The sequence below is a fragment of the Physella acuta genome, unplaced genomic scaffold (assembly GCF_028476545.2).
Source record: "Physella acuta isolate Inbredline_101_S28 unplaced genomic scaffold, ASM2847654v3 ptg000225l, whole genome shotgun sequence".
NCBI lineage: Eukaryota > Metazoa > Mollusca > Gastropoda > Physidae > Physella > Physella acuta.
The window spans coordinates 1,388,743-1,411,138 of record NW_026731744.1 but is presented as its reverse complement, the minus strand read 5'-3'; the positions used below and the strand labels follow the sequence as shown (position 1 = coordinate 1,411,138).

General features: G+C 41.8%; 1 protein-coding gene across 1 annotated transcript in view; it reads right to left on the bottom strand.

The window, feature by feature from the left end:
- The window catches only part of LOC131937930 (transmembrane protein 65), a gene marked incomplete at its 5' end in the record, with an annotated part of 45,868 nt that extends 23,719 nt beyond the window's left edge, over positions 1-22,149 (bottom strand). The window contains 4 exons of the mRNA XM_059295703.1: positions 11,648-11,715; positions 13,528-13,575; positions 17,115-17,362; positions 22,133-22,149. Coding sequence (XP_059151686.1) covers positions 11,648-11,715; positions 13,528-13,575; positions 17,115-17,362; positions 22,133-22,149 — 381 coding nt within the window. The remainder of the gene's footprint in view (positions 1-11,647; positions 11,716-13,527; positions 13,576-17,114; positions 17,363-22,132) is intronic.
- Positions 22,150-22,396: the final 247 nt, after the last annotated feature.

Sequence of the window (22,396 nt, the reverse complement as noted above, 5' to 3'; positions counted from 1 at the left end):
ATGAACGTCACAGGTAGCAACATGAACGTCACAGGTAGCAACATGAACGTCACAGGTAGCAACATGAACGTCACAGGTAGCAACATGAACGTCACAGGTAGCAACATGAACGTCACAAGTAGCAACATGAACGTCACAGGTAGCAACATGAACGTCACTGGTAGCAACATGAACGTCACAGGTAGCAACATTAAACATGAACGCCACAGGTAGCAACATTAAACATGAACGTCACAGGTAGCAACATGAACGTCACAGGTAGCAACATGAACGTCACAGGTAGCAACATGAACGTCACAGGTAGCAACATGAACGTCACAAGTAGCAACATGAACGTCACAGGTAGCAACATGAACGTCACAGGTAGCAACATAAACGTCACAGGTAGCAATATGAACGTCACGGGTAGCAACATGAACGTCACAGGTAGCAACATTAAACATGAACGTCACAAGTAGCAGCATTAAACATGAACGTCACAGGTAGCAACATGAACGTCACAGGTAGCAACATGAACGTCACAGGTAGCAACATGAACGTCACAGGTAGCAACATTAAACATGAACGTCACATGTAGCAATATGAACGTCACGGGTAGCAACATGAACGTCACAGGTAGCAACATGAACGTCACAGGTAGCAACATGAACGTCACGGGTAGCAACATGAACGTCACAGGTAGCAACATGAACGTCACAGGTAGCAACATGAACGTCACAGGTAGCAACATGAACGTCACAGGTAGCAACATGACCGTCACAGGTTTGCAACATGAACGTCACAGGTAGCAACATGAACGTCACAGGTAGCAACATTAAACATGAACGTTATAGGTAGCAACATTAAACATGAACGTCACAGGTAGCAACATTAACGTCACAGGTAGCAACATGAACGTCACAGGTAGCAACATGAACGTCATAGGTAGCAACATTAAACATGAACGTCACAGGTAGCAACATTAAACATGAACGTCACAGGTAGTAACATTAAACATGAACGTCACAGGTAGCAACATTAAACATGAACGTCACAGGTAGCAACATTAAAAATTAACGTCACAGGTAGCAACATGAACGTCACAGGTAGCAACATGAACGTCACAGGTAGCAACATGAACGTCACAGGTAGCAACATGAACGTCACAGGTAGCAACATGAACGTCACAGGTAGCAACATGAAAGGCACAGGTAGCAACATGAACGTCACAAGTAGCAACATGAACGTCACAGGTAGCAACATGAACGTCACTGGTAGCAACATGAACGTCACAGGTAGCAACATTAAACATGAACGCCACAGGTAGCAACATTAAACATGAACGTCACAGGTAGCAACATGAACGTCACAGGTAGCAACATGAACGTCACAGGTAGCAACATGAACGTCACATGTAGCAACATGAACGTCACAGGTAGCAACATGAACGTCACAAGTAGCAACATGAACGTCACAGGTAGCAACATGAACGTCACAGGTAGCAATATGAACGTCACGGGTAGCAACATGAACGTCACAGGTAGCAACATGAACGTCACAGGTAGCAACATTAAACATGAACGTCACAGGTAGCAACATTAAACATGAACGTCACAGGTAGCAATATGAACGTCACGGGTAGCAACATGAACGTCACAGGTAGCAACATGAACGTCACAGGTAGCAACATGAACGTCACAGGTAGCAACATTAAACATGAACGTCACAGGTAGCAATATGAACGTCACGGGTAGCAACATGAACGTCACAGGTAGCAACATGAACGTCACAGGTAGCAACATGAACGTCACAGGTAGCAACATGAACGTCACAGGTAGCAACATGAACGTCACAGGTAGCAACATTAAACATGAACGTCACAGGTAGCAGCATTAAACATGAACGTCACAGGTAACAACATGAACGTCACAGGTAGCAACATGAACGTCACAGGTAGCAACATTAAACATGAACGTTATAGGTAGCAACATTAAACATGAACGTCACAGGTAGCAACATGAACGTCACGGGTAGCAACATTAACGTCACAGGTAGCAACATGAACGTCACAGGTAGCAACATGAACGTCACAGGTAGCAACATGAACGTCACAGGTAGCAACATTAAACATGAACGTCACAGGTAGCAACATTAAACATGAACGTCACAGGTAGCAACATTAAACATGAACGTCACAGGTAGCAGCATTAAACATGAACGTCACAGGTAGCAACATGAACGTCACAGGTAGCAACATGAACGTCACAGGTAGCAACATTAAACATGAACGTCACAGGTAGCAATATGAACGTCACGGGTAGCAACATGAACGTCACAGGTAGCAACATGAACGTCACAGGTAGCAACATGAACGTCACGGGTAGCAACATGAACGTCACAGGTAGCAACATGAACGTCACAGGTAGCAACATGAACGTCACAGGTAGCAACATGACCGTCACAGGTTTGCAACATGAACGTCACAGGTAGCAACATGAACGTCACAGGTAGCAACATTAAACATGAACGTTATAGGTAGCAACATTAAACATGAACGTCACAGGTAGCAACATGAACGTCACAGGTAGCAACATGAACGTCACTGGTAGCAACATGAACGTCACAGGTAGCAACATTAAACATGAACGTCACAGGTAGCAACATTAAACATGAACGTCACAGGTAGCAACATGAACGTCACAGGTAGCAACATGAACGTCACAGGTAGCAACATGAACGTCACAGGTAGCAACATGAACGTCACAGGTAGCAACATGAACGTCACAGGTAGCAACATGAACGTCACAGGTAGCAACATGAACGTCACAGGTAGCAACATGAACGTCACAGGTAGCAACATGAACGTCACAAGTAGCAACATGAACGTCACAGGTAGCAACATGAACGTCACAGGTAGCAACATGAACGTCACAGGTAGCAATATGAACGTCACGGGTAGCAACATGAACGTCTCAGGTAGCAACATTAAACATGAACGTCACAAGTAGCAGCATTAAACATGAACGTCACAGGTAGCAACATGAACGTCACAGGTAGCAACATGAACGTCACAGGTAGCAACATGAACGTCACAGGTAGCAACATTAAACATGAACGTCACATGTAGCAATATGAACGTCACGGGTAGCAACATGAACGTCACAGGTAGCAACATGAACGTCACAGGTAGCAACATGAACGTCACAGGTAGCAACATGAACGTCACGGGTAGCAACATGAACGTCACAGGTAGCAACATGAACGTCACAGGTAGCAACATGAACGTCACAGGTAGCAACATGAACGTCACAGGTAGCAACATGACCGTCACAGGTTTGCAACATGAACGTCACAGGTAGCAACATGAACGTCACAGGTAGCAACATTAAACATGAACGTTATAGGTAGCAACATTAAACATGAACGTCACAGGTAGCAACATTAACGTCACAGGTAGCAACATGAACGTCACAGGTAGCAACATTAAACATGAACGTCACAGGTAGCAACATTAAACATGAACGTCACAGGTAGTAACATTAAACATGAACGTCACAGGTAGCAACATTAAACATGAACGTCACAGGTAGCAACATTAAACATGAACGTCACAGGTAGCAACATTAAACATGAACGTCACAGGTAGCAACATTAAAAATTAACGTCACAGGTAGCAACATGAACGTCACAGGTAGCAACATGAACGTCACGGGTAGCAACATGAACGTCACAGGTAGCAACATGAACGTCACAGGTAGCAACATGAACGTCACAGGTAGCAACATTAAACATGAACGTCACAGGCAGCAACATTAAACATGAACGTCACAGGTAGTAACATTAAACATGAACGTCACAGGTAGCAACATTAAACATGAACGTCACAGGTAGCAATATGAACGTCACGGGTAGCAACATGAACGTCACAGGTAGCAACATGAACGTCACAGGTAGCAACATTAAACATGAACGTCACAGGTAGCAACATGAACGTCACATGTAGCAACATGAACGTCACAGGTAGCAACATGAACGTCACAGGTAGCAACATGAACGTCACAAGTAGCAACATGAACGTCACAGGTAGCAACATGAACGTCACAGGTAGCAACATTAAACATGAACGTCACAGGTAGCAATATGAACGTCACGGGTAGCAACATGAACGTCAAAGGTAGCAACATGAACGTCACAGGTAGCAACATGAACGTCACAGGTAGCAACATGAACGTCACAGGTAGCAACATGAACGTCACAAGTAGCAACATGAACGTCACAGGTAGCAACATGAACGTCACAGGTAGCAACATGAACGTCACAGGTAGCAACATGAACGTCACAGGTAGCTATATGAACGTCACGGGTAGCAACATGAACGTCACAGGTAGCAACATTAAACATGAACGTCACAGGTAGCAGCATTAAACATGAACGTCACAGGTAGCAACATGAACGTCACAGGTAGCAACATGAACGTCACAGGTAGCAACATTAAACATGAACGTCACAGGTAGCAATATGAACGTCACGGGTAGCAACATGAACGTCACAGGTAGCAACATGAACGTCACAGGTAGCAACATGAACGTCACAGGTAGCAACATGAACGTCACAGGTAGCAACATGACCGTCACAGGTTTGCAACATGAACGTCACAGGTAGCAACATGAACGTCACAGGTAGCAACATTAAACATGAACGTTATAGGTAGCAACATTAAACATGAACGTCACAGGTAGCAACATTAACGTCACAGGTAGCAACATCAACGTCACAGGTAGCAACATGAACGTCACAGGTAGCAACATTAAACATGAACGTCACAGGTAGCAACATTAAACATGAACGTCACAGGTAGTAACATTAAACATGAACGTCACAGGTAGCAACATTAAACATGAACGTCACAGGTAGCAACATTAAACATGAACGTCACAGGTAGCAACATGAACGTCACAGGTAGCAACATGAACGTCACAGGTAGCAACATGAACGTCACAGGTAGCAACATGAACGTCACAGGTAGCAAAATGAACGTCACAGGTAGCAACATGAACGTCACAAGTAGCAACATGAACGTCACAGGTAGCAACATTAAACATGAACGCCACAGGTAGCAACATTAAACATGAACGTCACAGGTAGCAACATGAACGTCACAGGTAGCAACATGAACGTCACAGGTAGCAACATGAACGTCACAGGTAGCAACATGAACGTCACAGGTAGCAACATGAACGTCACAGGTAGCAACATGAACGTCACAGGTAGCAACATGAACGTCACAGGTAGCAATATGAACGTCACGGGTAGCAACATGAACGTCACAGGTAGCAACATTAAACATGAACGTCACAAGTAGCAGCATTAAACATGAACGTCACAGGTAGCAACATGAACGTCACAGGTAGCAACATGAACGTCACAGGTAGCAACATGAACGTCACAGGTAGCAACATTAAACATGAACGTCACAGGTAGCAATATGAACGTCACGGGTAGCAACATGAACGTCACAGGTAGCAACATGATCGTCACAGGTAGCAACATGAACGTCACGGGTAGCAACATGAACGTCACAGGTAGCAACATAAACGTCACAGGTAGCAACATGAACGTCACAGGTAGCAACATGAACGTCACAGGTAGCAACATGACCGTCACAGGTTTGCAACATGAACGTCACAGGTAGCAACATGAACGTCACAGGTAGCAACATGAACGTCACAGGTAGCAACATTAAACATGAACGTTATAGGTAGCAACATTAAACATGAACGTCACAGGTAGCAACATTAACGTCACAGGTAGCAACATGAACGTCACAGGTAGCAACATGAACGTCACAGGTAGCAACATTAAACATGAACGTCACAGGTAGCAACATTAAACATGAACGTCACAGGTAGTAACATTAAACATGAACGTCACAGGTAGCAACATTAAACATGAACGTCACAGGTAGCAACATTAAACATGAACGTCACAGGTAGCAGCATTAAACATGAACGTCACAGGTAGCAACATTAAAAATTAACGTCACAGGTAGCAACATGAACGTCACAGGTAGCAACATGAACGTCACGGGTAGCAACATGAACGTCACAGGTAGCAACATGAACGTCACAGGTAGCAACATGAACGTCACAGGTAGCAACATGAACGTCACAGGTAGCAACATGAACGTCACAAGTAGCAACATGAACGTCACAGGTAGCAACATGAACGTCACTGGTAGCAACATGAACGTCACAGGTAGCAACATTAAACATGAACGCCACAGGTAGCAACATTAAACATGAACGTCACAGGTAGCAACATGAACGTCACAGGTAGCAACATGAACGTCACAGGTAGCAACATGAACGTCACAGGTAGCAACATGAACGTCACATGTAGCAACATGAACGTCACAGGTAGCAACATGAACGTCACAGGTAGCAACATGAACGTCACAAGTAGCAACATGAACGTCACAGGTAGCAACATGAACGTCACAGGTAGCAATATGAACGTCACGGGTAGCAACATGAACGTCACAGGTAGCAACATTAAACATGAACGTCACAGGTAGCAGCATTAAACATGAACGTCACAGGTAGCAACATGAACGTCACAGGTAGCAACATGAACGTCACAGGTAGCAACATGAACGTCACAGGTAGCAACATTAAACATGAACGTCACAGGTAGCAACATTAAACATGAACGTCACAGGTAGCAATATGAACGTCACGGGTAGCAACATGAACGTCACAGGTAGCAACATGAACGTCACAGGTAGCAACATGAACGTCACAGGTAGCAACATTAAACATGAACGTCACAGGTAGCAATATGAACGTCACGGGTAGCAACATGAACGTCACAGGTAGCAACATGAACGTCACAGGTAGCAACATGAACGTCACAGGTAGCAACATGAACGTCACAGGTAGCAACATGAACGTCACAGGTAGCAACATTAAACATGAACGTCACAGGTAGCAGCATTAAACATGAACGTCACAGGTAACAACATGAACGTCACAGGTAGCAACATGAACGTCACAGGTAGCAACATTAAACATGAACGTAACAGGTAGCAACATGAACGTCACAGGTAGCAACGTTAAACATGAACGTCACAGGTAGCAACATGAAAGGCACAGGTAGCAACATGAACGTCACAGGTAGCAAAATGAACGTCACAGGTATCAACATGAACGTCACAAGTAGCAACATGAACGTCACAGGTAACAACATGAACGTCACAGGTAGCAACATTAAACATGAACGTAACAGGTAGCAACATGAACGTCACAGGTAGCAACGTTAAACATGAACGTCACAGGTAGCAACATTAAACATGAACGTAACAGAAATCAACACTACCCAGCATTGCATGAAGCTTAAACAGCTTTGATCAATGAAACCGGAAGTCCGGCTACAGCTGGAGATCGATGTCTGAGGCAATTTTCAACCAATGTTCGCCAGTTCTATTTATTGTTCGCCAGTTCTATTCAATGTTCGCCAGTTCTATTCAAAGTTCGCCAGTTCTATTCAATGTTCGCCAGTTCTACTCAATGTTCGCCAGTTATATTCAATATTCGCCAGTCAACGTTCGCCAGTTCTATTCAATGTTCGCCAGTTAATGTTCGCCAGTTCTATTCAATGTTCGCCAGTTCTATTCAATGTTCGCCAGTTCTACTCAATGTTCGCCAGTTATATTCAATATTCGCCAGTTAACGTTCGCCAGTTCTATTCAATGTTCGCCAGTTCTATTCAATGTTCGCCAGTTCTATTTAATGTTCGCCAGTTCTATTCAATGTTCGCCAGTTATATTCAATATTCGCCAGTCAACGTTCGCCAGTTCTATTCAATGTTCGCCAGTTAATGTTCGCCAGTTCTATTCAATGTTCGCCAGTTGTATTCAATGTTCGCCAGTTCTATTCAATGTTCGCCAGTGAATGTTCGCCAGTTCTACTCAATGTTCGCCAGTTCTACTCAATGTTCGCCAGTTCTATTCAATGTTCGCCAGTTAATGTTCGCCAGTTCTACTCAATGTTCGCCAGTTCTACTCAATGTTCGCCAGTTCTATTCAATGTTCGCCAGTTAATGTTCGCCAGTTCTACTCAATGTTCGCCAGTTCTATTCAATGTTCGCCAGTTCTATTCAATGTTCGCCAGTTCTATTCAATGTTCGCCAGTTCTAATCAATGTTCGCCAGTTCTATTCAATGTTCGCCAGTTAACATTCGCCAGTTAATGTTCGCCAGTTCTACTCAATGTTCGCCAGTTCTATTCAATGTTCGCCAGTTAACATTCGCCAGTTAATGTTCGCCAGTTCTACTCAATGTTCGCCAGTTCTATTTAATGTTCGCAAGTTCTATTCAATGTTCGCCAGTTCTATTCAATGTTCGCAAGTTCTATTCAATGTTCCCCATTTATATTCAATGATCGCCAGTTCTATTCAATGTTCGCCAGTTCTATTCAATGTTCGCCAGTTCTATTTAATGTTCGCCAGTTCTATTCAATGTTCGCCAGTCAATGTTCGCCAGTTCTATTCAATGTTCGCCAGTTCTATTCAATGTTCGCCAGTCAATGTTCGCCAGTCAATGTTCGCCAGTTCTATTCCATGTTCGCCACCAATGTTCGCCAGTTCTATTCAATGTTCGCCAGTTCTATTCAATGTTCGCCAGTTCTATTCAATGTTCGCCAGTTCTATTTAATGTTCGCCAGTTCTATTCAATGTTCGCCAGTCAATGTTCGCCAGTTCTATTCAATGTTCGCCAGTTCTATTCAATGTTCGCCAGTCAATGTTCGCCAGTCAATGTTCGCCAGTCAATGTTCGCCAGTCAATGTTCGCCAGTCAATGTTCGCCAGTCAATGTTCGCCAGTCAATGTTCGCCAGTCAATGTTCGCCAGTCAATGTTCGCCAGTCAATGTTCGCCAGTCAATGTTCGCCAGTCAATGTTCGCCAGTCAATGTTCGCCTACAGATCCGAGAGATTGGTGCCTGCAGCGACACCATCGAACGTCTGTGACCTCATCGCACATTGGTAGGCTACTGTCTATATGGGACGTAAACGCGCATTTGGTCGCATCTTTTTGTTACATCAATACGTCCTTGTTATCGTGTTTTGTGACATCAATACCTCCTTGTTATCGTGTTTTGTGACATCAATACGTCCTTGTTATCGTGTTTTGTGACATCAATACGTTCTTGTTATCGTGTTTTGTTACATCGACAAGTTATTGTCACCCTACGAAGCTAAGATGTGAAACGTGACGTACACTTCAACCATGAAAATATCAACACACGATTCCTACACTGACTCTAGATGTCCCCAACCTAACTCCCCCCCCCCCCCTCTCATAACTCCTAGCATTTAGGGAGGAGCATAAATCGGCAGCTCAGCTCAAATCAATATAAGACCAGGCATGTCTATGTAAGGCAGGTGCTACAGGACATTTCTTGCTGCATCTGTCCTACAGGACATTTCTTGCTGCATCTGTCCTACAGGACATTTGTTTTTATATCTGTCCTACAGGACATTTCTTGCTACATCTGTCCTACAGGACATTTCTTGCTGCATCTGTCATACAGGACATTTCTTGCTGCATCTGTCCTACAGGACATTTCTTGCTGCATCTGTCCTACAGGACATTTCTTGCTGCATCTGTCCTACAGGACATTTCTTGCTGCATCTGTCCTACAGGACTGTCTAGTAGGACATTTGTTGTTATATCTGTCTAGCAGGACATTTGTTGTTATATCTGTCCTACAGGACATTTGTTGTTATATCTTTCTAGCAGGACATTTGTTGTTATATCTGTCCTACAGGACATTTGTTGTTATATCTTTCTAGCAGGACATTTGTTGTTATATCTGTCTAGTAGGACATTTGTTGTTATATCTGTCCTACAGGACATTTGTTGTTATATCAGTCTAGTAGGACATTTGTTGTTATATCTGTCTAGTAGGACATTTGTTGTTATAGCTGTCTAGTAGGACATTTGTTGTTATAGCTGTCTAGTAGGACATTTGTTGTTATAGCTGTCTAGTAGGACATTTGTTGTTATAGCTGTCCTACAGGACATTTGTTGTTATAGCTGTCTAGTAGGACATTTGTTGCTACATGGCATGTGTTGCTAAGTGACATTTGTTTCTCCAGAATCTAAATCATATCACTTCTAATTCATCCCTCCCCCTTACACACAAGCAAGTATAACAGGATGCCCCCCACCCCCCTCCCCTTACACACAAGCAACAAAAAAGCAACAGGATAATTTATGACAGGTACAAATGTGGGTCAACATCTTTAATTACACTGTAAGGTAGTGCAAGGTTTGCAGAGGTTAACCAAAGCTATTCTAGAAACACTTGACTTACAGATACTGAAATAGCTCTTTCAGGGTCATTCATTTTTTTGGTCACACTATAGGTGGAGGGGGGGGGGGGGGGGGGGGTAAGCCAGGTAATAAGAAAGTCAGGTGATAAGAGTCTGGTGCTAAGAGAGTCAGGTTATTGGAGAGTCTGGTTATTGGAGAGTCAGGTTATTGGAGAGTCAGGTGATAAGAGTCAGGTGACAAGAGAGTCAGGTTATTGGAGAGTCAGGTTATTGGAGAGTCAGGTGATAAGAGTCAGGTGACAAGAGAGTCAGGTTATTGGAGAGTCAGGTTATTGGAGAGTCAGGTGATAAGAGTCAGGTGACAAGAGAGTCAGGTTATTGGAGATTCAGGTTATTGGAGAGTCTGGTGCTAAGAGAGTCAGGTTATTGGAGAGTCAGGTTATTGGAGATTCAGGTTATTGGAGAGTCAGGTGATAAGAGTCAGGTGACAAGAGAGTCAGGTTATTGGAGATTCAGGTTATAGGAGAGTCAGGTGATAAGAGTCAGGTGACAAGAGAGTCAGGTTATTGGAGATTCAGGTTATTGGAGAGTCTGGTGCTAAGAGTCAGGTGACAAGAGAGTCAGGTTATTGGAGATTCAGGTTATTGGAGAGTCTGGTGCTAAGAGAGTCAGGTTATTGGAGAGTCAGGTTATTGGAGATTCAGGTTATTGGAGAGTCAGGTGATAAGAGTCAGGTGACAAGAGAGTCAGGTTATTGGAGATTCAGGTTATAGGAGAGCCATGAGCCAGGTGAGTCAAGGACAACAACTTGAGACATAGCCAATAAAGCTATTTTTGGGCATGTCCTTGATAGGGTGGAGTGCAAGCTATGGCTGTAAGTGTGACAACTATGGCTGTAAGTGTGACAACTATGGCTGTAAGTGTGACAACTATGGCTGTAAGTGTGACACCTATGGCTGTAAGTGTGACAACTATGGCTGTAAGTGTGACAACTATGGCTGTAAGTGTGACAACTATGGCTGTAAGTGTGACAACTGTGGTTGTAAGTGTGACGACTATGGCTGTAAGTGTGACACCTATGGCTGTAAGTGTGACGACTATGGCTGTAAGTGTGACAACTATGGATGTAAGTGTGACAACTATGGCTGTAAAGTGTGACAGCTATGGTTGTAAGTGTGACAACTATGGCTGTAAGTGTGACGACTATGGCTGTAAGTGTGACACCTATGGCTGTAGGTGTGACAACTAAGGCTGTAAGTGTGACATCTATGGCTGTAAGTGTGACAACTATGGTTGTATGTGTGACAACTTCTGACAACTATGACTATGTAACTTACTGCGACTATCATCAAGAAGTTGTCGAGAAAGCCAAAGCCGATGAAAGGAAACATCTGGTGCAGCAAAACTGAAAAGACAAGAACAACATGTCAGGTGTAGCCAAAGACTTGAGGTGTAGCCTCACACCTGGGGTGTAGCCTCACACCTGAGGTGTAGACACAGACATGAGGTGTAGCCTCACACCTGGGGTGTAGACACAGACATGAGGTGTAGCCTCACACCTGGGGTGTAGACGCAGACATGAGGTGTAGCCTCACACCTGAGGTGTAGCCTCACACCTGAGGTGTAGACACAGACATGAGGTGTAGCCTCACACCTGGGGTGTAGACGCAGACATGAGGTGTAGCCTCACACCTGGGGTGTAGCCTCACACCTGGGGTGTAGACACAGACATGAGGTGTAGCCTCACACCTGGGGTGTAGCCTCACACCTGGGGTGTAGACGCAGACATGAGGTGTAGCCTCACACCTGAGGTGTAGACGCAGACATGAGGTGTAGCCTCACACCTGAGGTGTAGCCTCACACCTGAGGTGTAGACACAGACATGAGGTGTAGCCTCACACCTGAGGTGTAGACACAGACATGAGGTGTAGCCTCACACCTGGGGTGTAGCCTCACACCTGGGGTGTAGACACAGACATGAGGTGTAGCCTCACACCTGGGGTGTAGCCTCACACCTGGGGTGTAGACGCAGACATGAGGTGTAGCCTCACACCTGGGGTGTAGACGCAGACATGAGGTGTAGCCTCACACCTGAGGTGTAGACGCAGACATGAGGTGTAGCCTCACACCTGGGGTGTAGCCTCACACCTGGGGTGTAGCCTCACACCTGAGGTGTAGACGCAGACATGAGGTGTAGCCTCACACCTGGGGTGTAGCCTCACACATGAGGTGTAGCCTCACACCTGGGGTGTAGACGTAGACATGAGGTGTAGCCTCACACCTGAGGTGTAGACGCAGACATGAGGTGTAGCCTCACACCTGGGGTGTAGACGCAGACATGAGGTGTAGCCTCACACCTGAGGTGTAGACGCAGACATGAGGTGTAGCCTCACACCTGGGGTGTAGCCTCACACCTGGGGTGTAGCCTCACACCTGAGGTGTAGACGCAGACATGAGGTGTAGCCTCACACCTGGGGTGTAGCCTCACACATGAGGTGTAGCCTCACACCTGGGGTGTAGACACAGACATGAGGTGTAGCCTCACACCTGGGGTGTAGCCTCACACCTGAGGTGTAGACGCAGACATGAGGTGTAGCCTCACACCTGGGGTGTAGCCTCACACCTGGGGTGTAGACACAGACATGAGGTGTAGCCTCACACCTGGGGTGTAGCCTCACACCTGGGGTGTAGCCTCACACCTGGGGTGTAGACGCAGACATGAGGTGTAGCCTCACACCTGGGGTGTAGCCTCACACCTGAGGTGTAGCCTCACACCTGGGGTGTAGCCTCACACCTGGGGTGTAGCCTCACACCTGGGGTGTAGCCTCACACCTGGGGTGTAGCCTCACACCTGGGGTGTAGCCTCACACCTGGGGTGTAGCCTCACACCTGGGGTGTAGACGCAGACATGAGGTGTAGCCTCACACCTGGGGTGTAGCCTCACACCTGGGGTGTAGACGCAGACATGAGGTGTAGCCTCACACCTGGGGTGTAGACGCAGACATGAGGTGTAGCCTCACACCTGAGGTGTAGACACACCTGGGGTGTAGCCTCACACCTGGGGTGTAGCCTCACACCTGGGGTGTAGCCTCACACCTGGGGTGTAGCCGCAGACATGAGTTGCAGCTGCATACCTGGTAGGTTAAGAGGAGGTGAGAAGTAGAGAGAAAAGAGAGATAGAAGGAGAGAGAAAGAAGAGAGAGAGAGAGAGACTGACCTTGCTTCAACTGTTGACGTGTTGGTGGCTCTAGCTGAGGATCAACACCTGAAAAATCAAAGTCTTACAGTAAAAATCAAATAACACAAATTTCTTTTTTAAAATCAATCTTACAGTAAACATCAAATAACACAATCAAATTTCTTTTTTAAAATCAGTCTTACAGTAAACATCAAATAACACAATCAAATTTCTTTTTTAAAATCAGTCTTACAGTAAACATCAAATAACACAATCAAATTTCTTTTTTTAAAATCAGTCTTACAGTAAACATCAAATTTTTTAAAAATTACAGTAAATATCAAATATATTTTAAAAAGTCAAAGTCGTATACTAAACATAATTTGTTTTAAAATTCTATCTGCTGATAAACATCATTTTTTTAAAAAAAGGAAAGCTTAAGAAAGATTTCAGTACTTTCACATTCTAATCCTGCTTAAGTAGCTCCAGATTTTCCTCTGCAAAAAAAAATAAACCGGGAGTGATCTCCTCTAACTTTCTCGAATATTCTTATATAACTTGAAATATAGACATGATTTTTAATTACTTAAACTTTTAAAAATAGAATAGAATCTCATAGAAAAAAGAATTGCGCACCAAGCGAACGCCAAAACAAAATGTGCATAATAGTGTGCATTATTAGTACTTTATAAATTTACAGGCATTTTTTTAAAGAAATCGGAAATAGCGTAAATTAGTACTTCCGGTCAACAGAAATTACTCAAAATTTGAGAGAAGGTAGAAAATTAGATCTTTTACTTACATGTGAAATTTCATTTATCTACCTGAAATAGTATTCAAGTTATAGGCTTATGAAAAATTCAAAGTAGAAAAAGTACCACTTCTGGTTATCGGAAATCGCTCAAAAGTTGATCAGGATCTACGATTTTAATACAATACTTATATATGAAATTTCATCAACCTAGCTGTAACGGTATTCAAGTTATCGTGTTTACACACACACACACACACACACAGACACAAGATTGCAAAATTATGTTCTTCCGTATCATGTCAACAGTCTGTGTCTTGAACAGCTCACTCAGCCAGTCTATCAACAAAACAGAAGGCAAGGTCACTCAGCCAGTCTACCAACAAACAGAATGTCTCTCAGTTAGTCTTTTAACAAACAGAAGGTCACTCAGCCAGTCTATCAACAAACAGAAGGTCACTCAGCCAGTCTATCAACAAACAGAAGGTCACTCAGCCAGTCTTTTAACAAACAGAAGGTCTCTCAGTTAGTCTATCAACAAACAGAAAGTGTTTAAAAATTACAAAACCCCACATTTTAAAAAAAAAATCAGTTTATCTGCTACAGTCATTACTTTATCTGCTACAGTCATCACTTTATCTGCTAGAGTCATCACTTTATCTGCTACAGTCATCACTTTATCTGCTACAGTCATCACTTTATCTGCTACAGTCATCACTTTATCTGCTACAGTCATCACTTTATCTGCTACAGTCATCACTTTATCTGCTACAGTCATCACTTTATCTGCTACAGTCATCACTTTATCTGCTACAGTCATTATAGATGGACTGATAGAGCCGAGGGGAGACATCAAGGGTGAGAGAGTTGAGAAGACAGTTGAGGTGAGACAACTGAGGTGAGACAACTGAGGTGAGACAACTGAGGTGAGACAACTGAGGTGAGACAACTGAGGTGAGACAACTGAGGTGAGACAACTGAGGTGAGACAACTGAGGTGAGACAACTGAGGTGAGACAACTGAGGTGAGACAACTGAGGTGAGACAACTGAGGTGAGACAACTGAGGTGAGACAACTGAGGTGAGACAACTGAGGTGAGACAGTTGAGATGAGACAGTTGAGGTGAGACAGTTGAGGTGAGACAACTGAGATGACACAGTTCAGGTGAGACAACTGAGGTGCAACAGTTCAGGTGAGACAACTGAGGTGAGACAACTGAGGTGAGACAACTGAGGTGAGACAACTGAGGTGAGACAACTGAGGTGAGACAACTGAGGTGAGACAACTGAGGTGAGACAACTGAGGTGAGACAACTGAGGTGAGACAGTTGAGATGAGACAGTTGAGGTGAGACAGTTGAGGTGAGACAACTGAGGTGAGACAACTGAGGTGAGACAACTGAGGTGAGACAACTGAGGTGAGACAACTGAGGTGAGACAGTTGAGATGAGACAGTTGAGGTGAGACAGTTGAGGTGAGACAACTGAGATGACACAGTTCAGGTGAGACAACTGAGGTGAGACAGTTCAGGTGAGACAACTGAGGTGAGACAACTGAGGTGAGACAACTGAGGTGAGACAACTGAGGTGAGACAGTTGAGATGAGACAGTTGAGGTGAGACAGTTGAGGTGAGACAACTGAGGTGAGACAACTGAGGTGAGACAACTGAGGTGAGACAACTGAGGTGAGACAACTGAGGTGAGACAGTTGAGATGAGACAGTTGAGGTGAGACAGTTGAGGTGAGACAACTGAGATGACACAGTTCAGGTGAGACAACTGAGGTGAGACAGTTCAGGTGAGACAACTGAGGTGAGACAACTGAGGTGAGACAACTGAGGTGAGACAACTGAGGTGAGACAACTGAGGTGAGACAGTTGAGATGAGACAGTTGAGGTGAGACAGTTGAGGTGAGACAACTGAGGTGAGACAACTGAGGTGAGACAACTGAGGTGAGACAACTGAGGTGAGACAACTGAGGTGAGACAGTTGAGATGAGACAGTTGAGGTGAAACAGTTGAGGTGAGACAACTGAGATGACACAGTTCAGGTGAGACAACTGAGGTGAGACAGTTCAGGTGAGACAACTGAGGTGAGACAACTGAGGTGAGACAACTGAGGTGAGACAGTTGAGATGAGACAGTTGACGTGAGACAACTGAGGTGAGACAACTGAGGTGAGACAACTGAGGTGAGACAACTGAGGTGAGACAACTGAGGTGAGACAACTGAGGTGAGACAACTGAGGTGAGACAACTGAGGTGAGACAACATAGATGAGACAGTTGAGGTGAGACAACTGAGGTGAGACAACTGAGGTGAGACAACTGAGGTGAGACAACTGACAGAGATGAGACAACTGAGGTGAGACAACTGAGGTGAGACAACTGACAGAGATGAGACAACTGAGGTGAGACAACTGAGGTGAGACAACTGAGGTGAGACAACTGAGGTGAGACAACTGAGGTGAGACAACTGAGGTGAGACAACTGAGGTGAGACAACTGAGGTGAGACAACTGACAGAGATGAGACAACTGAGGTGAGACAACTGAGGTGAGACAACTGAGGTGAGACAACTGAGGTGAGACAACTGAGGTGAGACAACTGAGGTGAGACAACTGAGGTGAGACAACTGAGGTGAGACAACTGAGGTGAGACAGTTGAGATGAGACAGTTGAGGTGAGACAACTGAGATGAGACAACATAGATGAGACAGCTGAATTGAGACAGCAAGGGTGAGACAGTTGACGTGATACAGCTGAGGTGAGACAGTTTTGAGACAGGTGAAATGAGACAGTTGGAGACAATGTGTCAAGAGCATGCCATTAAAAGAATATTGTAGCAATTGAGCTTAAAGATCTGGCTAATGAACAAACTCACCAGGCACAGAAGTGTCATCTCCATGGAATCTGGCCAACTCAGCATACAGATGTTTTCTTTCAGCACTGTTTAAAGAATAGACAAACTGCTTAGCTATCTCTGCGTCTGTGATTGGTCCTTCAATATCATACACATTATTTATCCTTGTAGGAGGCACTCGTGGCTTGGTATGCTTCTTGCGTCTAATGGATTGTAGAATTAATCCACAATTTTGCTCAGCAAAGGAATTCCTAATTTTTAGGAAGGGCCTTTGTGAATAAGAATGATTTAAGCTTTGGGCTAAAGAAGTATGTTGCAAACATACAGAAGAAAATCTTCCACTAAATGCTAAAGTAAGTGGCTTAGTTGTCATGCTGTTTGAAGTAGCATAGGCCCTACAGTTAGTTGTATGATGATGTGAAAGTTCTAACCACTTGTTGGAAATTGGATTTTTGAATCTCTGAACATTTGGAATGTATTGTCTCATAAAGCATACTCTCAGCTGACACTGAGCTAATCCACTAGAAATCACCACCGGCCACCTAAGCATGTAACATAAATTGGCCGTCATTTTCTAAAAATAACAGAGTAGATTTTGTATTACAATGTTATGAACACAAAGTTATTATAAAATTACAGGAAGAGCACTTGCGTCATGAAATAACTTATTCAAAAATTGACCAAATTTAATATTGAACCCAAACTACACTTTCCACATAATGGTGGTCCAAGAGGCTGAAAGGTCAAACTGTAATAGTCTAGTTCAGTTGGTAAAGGTTTAGCTGTAAATGTCTCACTGTAATAGGTCTAGTTATAATACTAAGTAATTGGACATAGAGTCATGGTCTAGTTTTAATTATTTCACACATGGAAAACAATCCACACAGGTTTTAATTTTTTAGTTAGTAGTCAAAGTTACAAGATCTACAACTACAAGACTCAAAGGTACAAGATCTACAACTACAAGACTCAAAGGTACAAGATCTACAACTACAAGACTCAAAGGTACAAGATCTACAACTACAAGACTCAAAGGTACAAGATCTACAACTACAAGATCTACAACTACAAGACTCAAAGGTACAAGATCTACAACTACAAGACTCAAAGGTACAAGATCTACAACTACAAGACTCAAAGGTACAAGATCTACAACTACAAGACTCAAAGGTACAAGATCTACAACTACAAGATCTACAACTACAAGACTCAAAGGTACAAGATCTACAACTACAAGACTCAAGGGTACAAGATCTACAACTACAAGACTCAAAGGTACAAGATCTACAACTACAAGATCTACAAGAAAGGTGTTGCATTTCTATTTTTAAAACTTCCTATTTTTTCTGAACTAGACATACTGATGATTTGTCAACTTCCCCATCTTTTGTTGACTTAAAATATCGCAGTGTTCAAAACCACCCGAAATATTACTGATGATAGATCTCCTTTCTTTTGTGTGGAACACCAAGGCCTCCTGATTTATCGTCTTTAAACATCACCCTACTCAAAGCTGCTGCCACCGTAAATATGAGTTGTTTCAAAAAAAAAAAATTTGAATTATTACAGGAGCTGCTGATTTGTAATTGAAACTACTCAATAAAAAATAAATTACACTTTTTAAATTGCTTTTTCATACTAATACGCTTTCTACAAGTAAAACAATTTCTCTCACTGACAAGATCATCTGAACTCACAATGACCCCAAGCATGCTTGTCAAATTCCTGTAACATGAGCGGACTAGATTTTAAAAAATATTCTCGATAACTATATGTCACCCAACGACCAAGACGGGATTTTTCTCCCGCTGACAAGAAAACAAGAGCTGGTGATCAAAATAATAACACGAGTATTATCTCTTACTCTTACTTTACTAATTACTGAGTTTACTTAGAGTTTACTATCTTGCAGCCTCACTCTTCTAGGCTACTTTAAGAACTCTAAGCTAGACTGACTAGGCTCTAGATTTGTAGATTAATCTAGATCTAGACCTATGTATCTTAACAAAATTATCTAGTTTACAGTACAGTACAGTCTAAACTAAAACAAAACACTAGGCCTACACACATTTTTTTTTCTAATTTTATGGTATTGGTAGCGTTATTGATAAAAATTTCTGGTAATCTATCGTTTTAGGCACATAAAATCGACCGAGACTAGTAATGTGAAAATGAGGTGACTCTTAAATTCTATTAATTATTTCACATTTTTAGAGGGATTTTTGTTTTTAAAGTTACAAAAATGTTTAAAAGTTTCTTTAATGTACATGTTTTTAAACAATGGGGTCATCCATAAATGACGTCACGCCTTTTTATGACTATTTTCACCTCCCCCTCCCCTCCGTCACACGTCATCACAAAAAAGCCAGACTAAAACTCGCTTTCTAACATTGCTTTTTTATAATGCAAAAGTGTGACATCACACAATCTGAACCATCCCCCTCCCCCTCATCACACACCGTCACAAAATTACGGACCCCCCAACCCCCTACGAGTGTGACATCATTTATGGACGACCTATTAATTATTTAATATTTAACATTATTATTTAGCCATTGATTTTGGTTTATTATTCAGTTATCTCTCATATTTGACACAAATATAATATATATCACAATAGGCCCTATATATATACTAATATATAGTATATAGTAATATATATATATAAATATATATATATATATATATATATTATATATATATTATAGCCTAGGCCTACTCAATATACTTCTATTAATAGTCGATCTCCTTACCAAAACCGGAAGTCAGAACCTGACCCTGAAACGTCATGCTCTTTTAGTTTTCGCATTTTAAGTGTTTTTGGGGGGTCCTATATACAAAAAATGAAAAAACTGCTAATCTAGCAATATCTCATCACTATTTTAATGCGAAATGCTAAGGAAATGGATACTATGGCTTAAATGCCAGAAACATTTGCGAGATATGTAGTAATAATTAATACAAGCATTTCTTATGGAGCACTCTCATTAGGAACTGAACTGCAACGAAAAACGACCGACCACCGGGCATCAGCGCTCGACAGCTCCTAGATAAATATATATTTGAGATATTTACCATGATTAATTACAATGATGCTGCTTCCCTTCTTCCAAAATCCAATTCCCCATAGAAATACCATGCCGCTGCTATTTTTAGCAACGTTACGCCATTGTTACGCTAGTTGTCAGATAGAAACAACTAATTTTTGTTTTTTGCGGAATGCACTGTTAAGTCTAGTATTTTAATTATAATTCAGTTTTAGCATGTGCAGAAATTGTGGGCATTATTATTGTATTAAAGTATTAGTAATTTTATAAGTATATTGATTTTTTTCTTCACTGCAAGCCAAGTAGGCCAACTGCACTGTTAGTTTCATTGAACATAATTCGTGACCGGTCATTAACCTTGATAATATTAATACTTCGTGGCCTACCCGACTGTATAATTTATATGAAATTATATGTAGTTTTTAATTAGGCCTTAGTATTGTATTTTAAACAATGCTCATTGTGAGCCTTTTTGTGCTAGATCAAATTAGGCCTACTGGCAATTTTTTTTTATTTTTAGACTTGGTCAACCTCGTTAATGCTGTTGTGTTAGTTAAAAATATAGGAATTGTGTGTAAATTTTACGCAGTTACTCAGTTACTACGTAGAATGATATCGATAAATGAAGTAGTAATTATTTCCTTTTAGTTTTAGAAATCTTTTGATACAAAATGTCTAATATTTTTTTTCCAATACATCGTGGTGTGTGGCAGAGTAAACAGAACGGTGCGGTAGGTGACCTAGAATCTCCGAGTTCGAATCCGACGTAAATCAGTTGTGCTTTATTTTATTGTTTCACATGGGAAATGCCACGAGCGGTTTTATTTTCTTTCTTTTTCAAAAAAATATTTTTGAACGAAATAATATTTTATAAAATAATTATTAAAAATTTTCCAAACATCGTCGCTCGCATCGCTCGCGAGAACGACTGCTTACATTTTCTTGTCTGCGGGAGAAAAATGTTGACACGGTCGAGGGTTCACCGTGAGTTCAGCAGGCCTACCATACATACGTCACAGCATTAACTATTGCTGTTAGAGATCGTCGGTGGGCAATCCCAACCTTCCCCTCATAAACCAAGCAAATTGTAAATCAACTTAGGGTCATTTTAAGTTCACGCAAGCTTACAGGACTGTAGATTTACTACGCATAGCTGGTAAAAAAAAAAAAAAAAAAACTTCGCCTAACCTAATGCTACTACAGAAGAGAATATTAATTATAGAGTATTTAGTTTTAAAGTTAAAAAAAGTTCATTTATCATCTTACCTAATAATACTGTATTGTCGTTACAGTTAGAAGGACTAGATCTAGATTTCTGTCAGATCTATTTTTAGTTTTGGATATTAATTTTATTGTCATCTTCATGGGTATTGATTGTTCAATTCATCCTGGAATGCCTAATGTCTTAAATTGTACATTGTACATAGAATTTATAATAAATATGTCTGATATTTCCTTAATAAACATAATGAATATAAAGTTTTATTTCTAACAAAATGTTTTGGTTTTTTTTGGTAACTAAAATACCCAATGTTGTCGTAATTGCTATGACATCATGCTACGAATGGAAAACACAAACCAACGTAACTTTTTTATATCTTTTGATGGCGAAAAAGAGTTTAACATTTTAAGTTGTTAATAGTTCATTTTGTTTTTGTTTGTTTTCTCGGCCCCTAATTAAGCTAGACCATTAAATTTGGTCTCAAATTAACCAGTAAGTGATATGGTTTGTAATGATATATTTGATAAGTGACAGAAAATTTTAATTAAAAAATTGTAATAAGACAACCTATCTATTAATTATTAAAATTAAAGCATTAACTGTTAACAACGTGACAATGAGGCAACTTTTTCGCACATCACTAGCCTCGGTAATTTTACGCACCTAAACTAAAACGATAGATTTTTAAACAAATAGAGAGTCTAGAGTGTAGTAAAAAATAGTAGTTAGTAGATTACCAAATTTCTCTCCTCTGTTCACTTTTGACTTACTCTTTCACTTTCTTTAGGTAAAAAAATTATATTTTAATTTTATAATAATTTTATTAATTAGGCCTATATTTAATATTTGTTTCCAAAGGCCAAAGGTGCTTTGTAATTTGTGCGCTCATTTTCTGACATTATGAAATAACGGAATGTTAGCACAGCTTTTTAACAGAATCAGAATTATTTTTATCTATTGTTTGTCCTTCTCCGTCCCTCCCACTCAAAAGTAGAAAATCCAGGAATTTCAATGTTGATTTAGTCAAAGCAGTA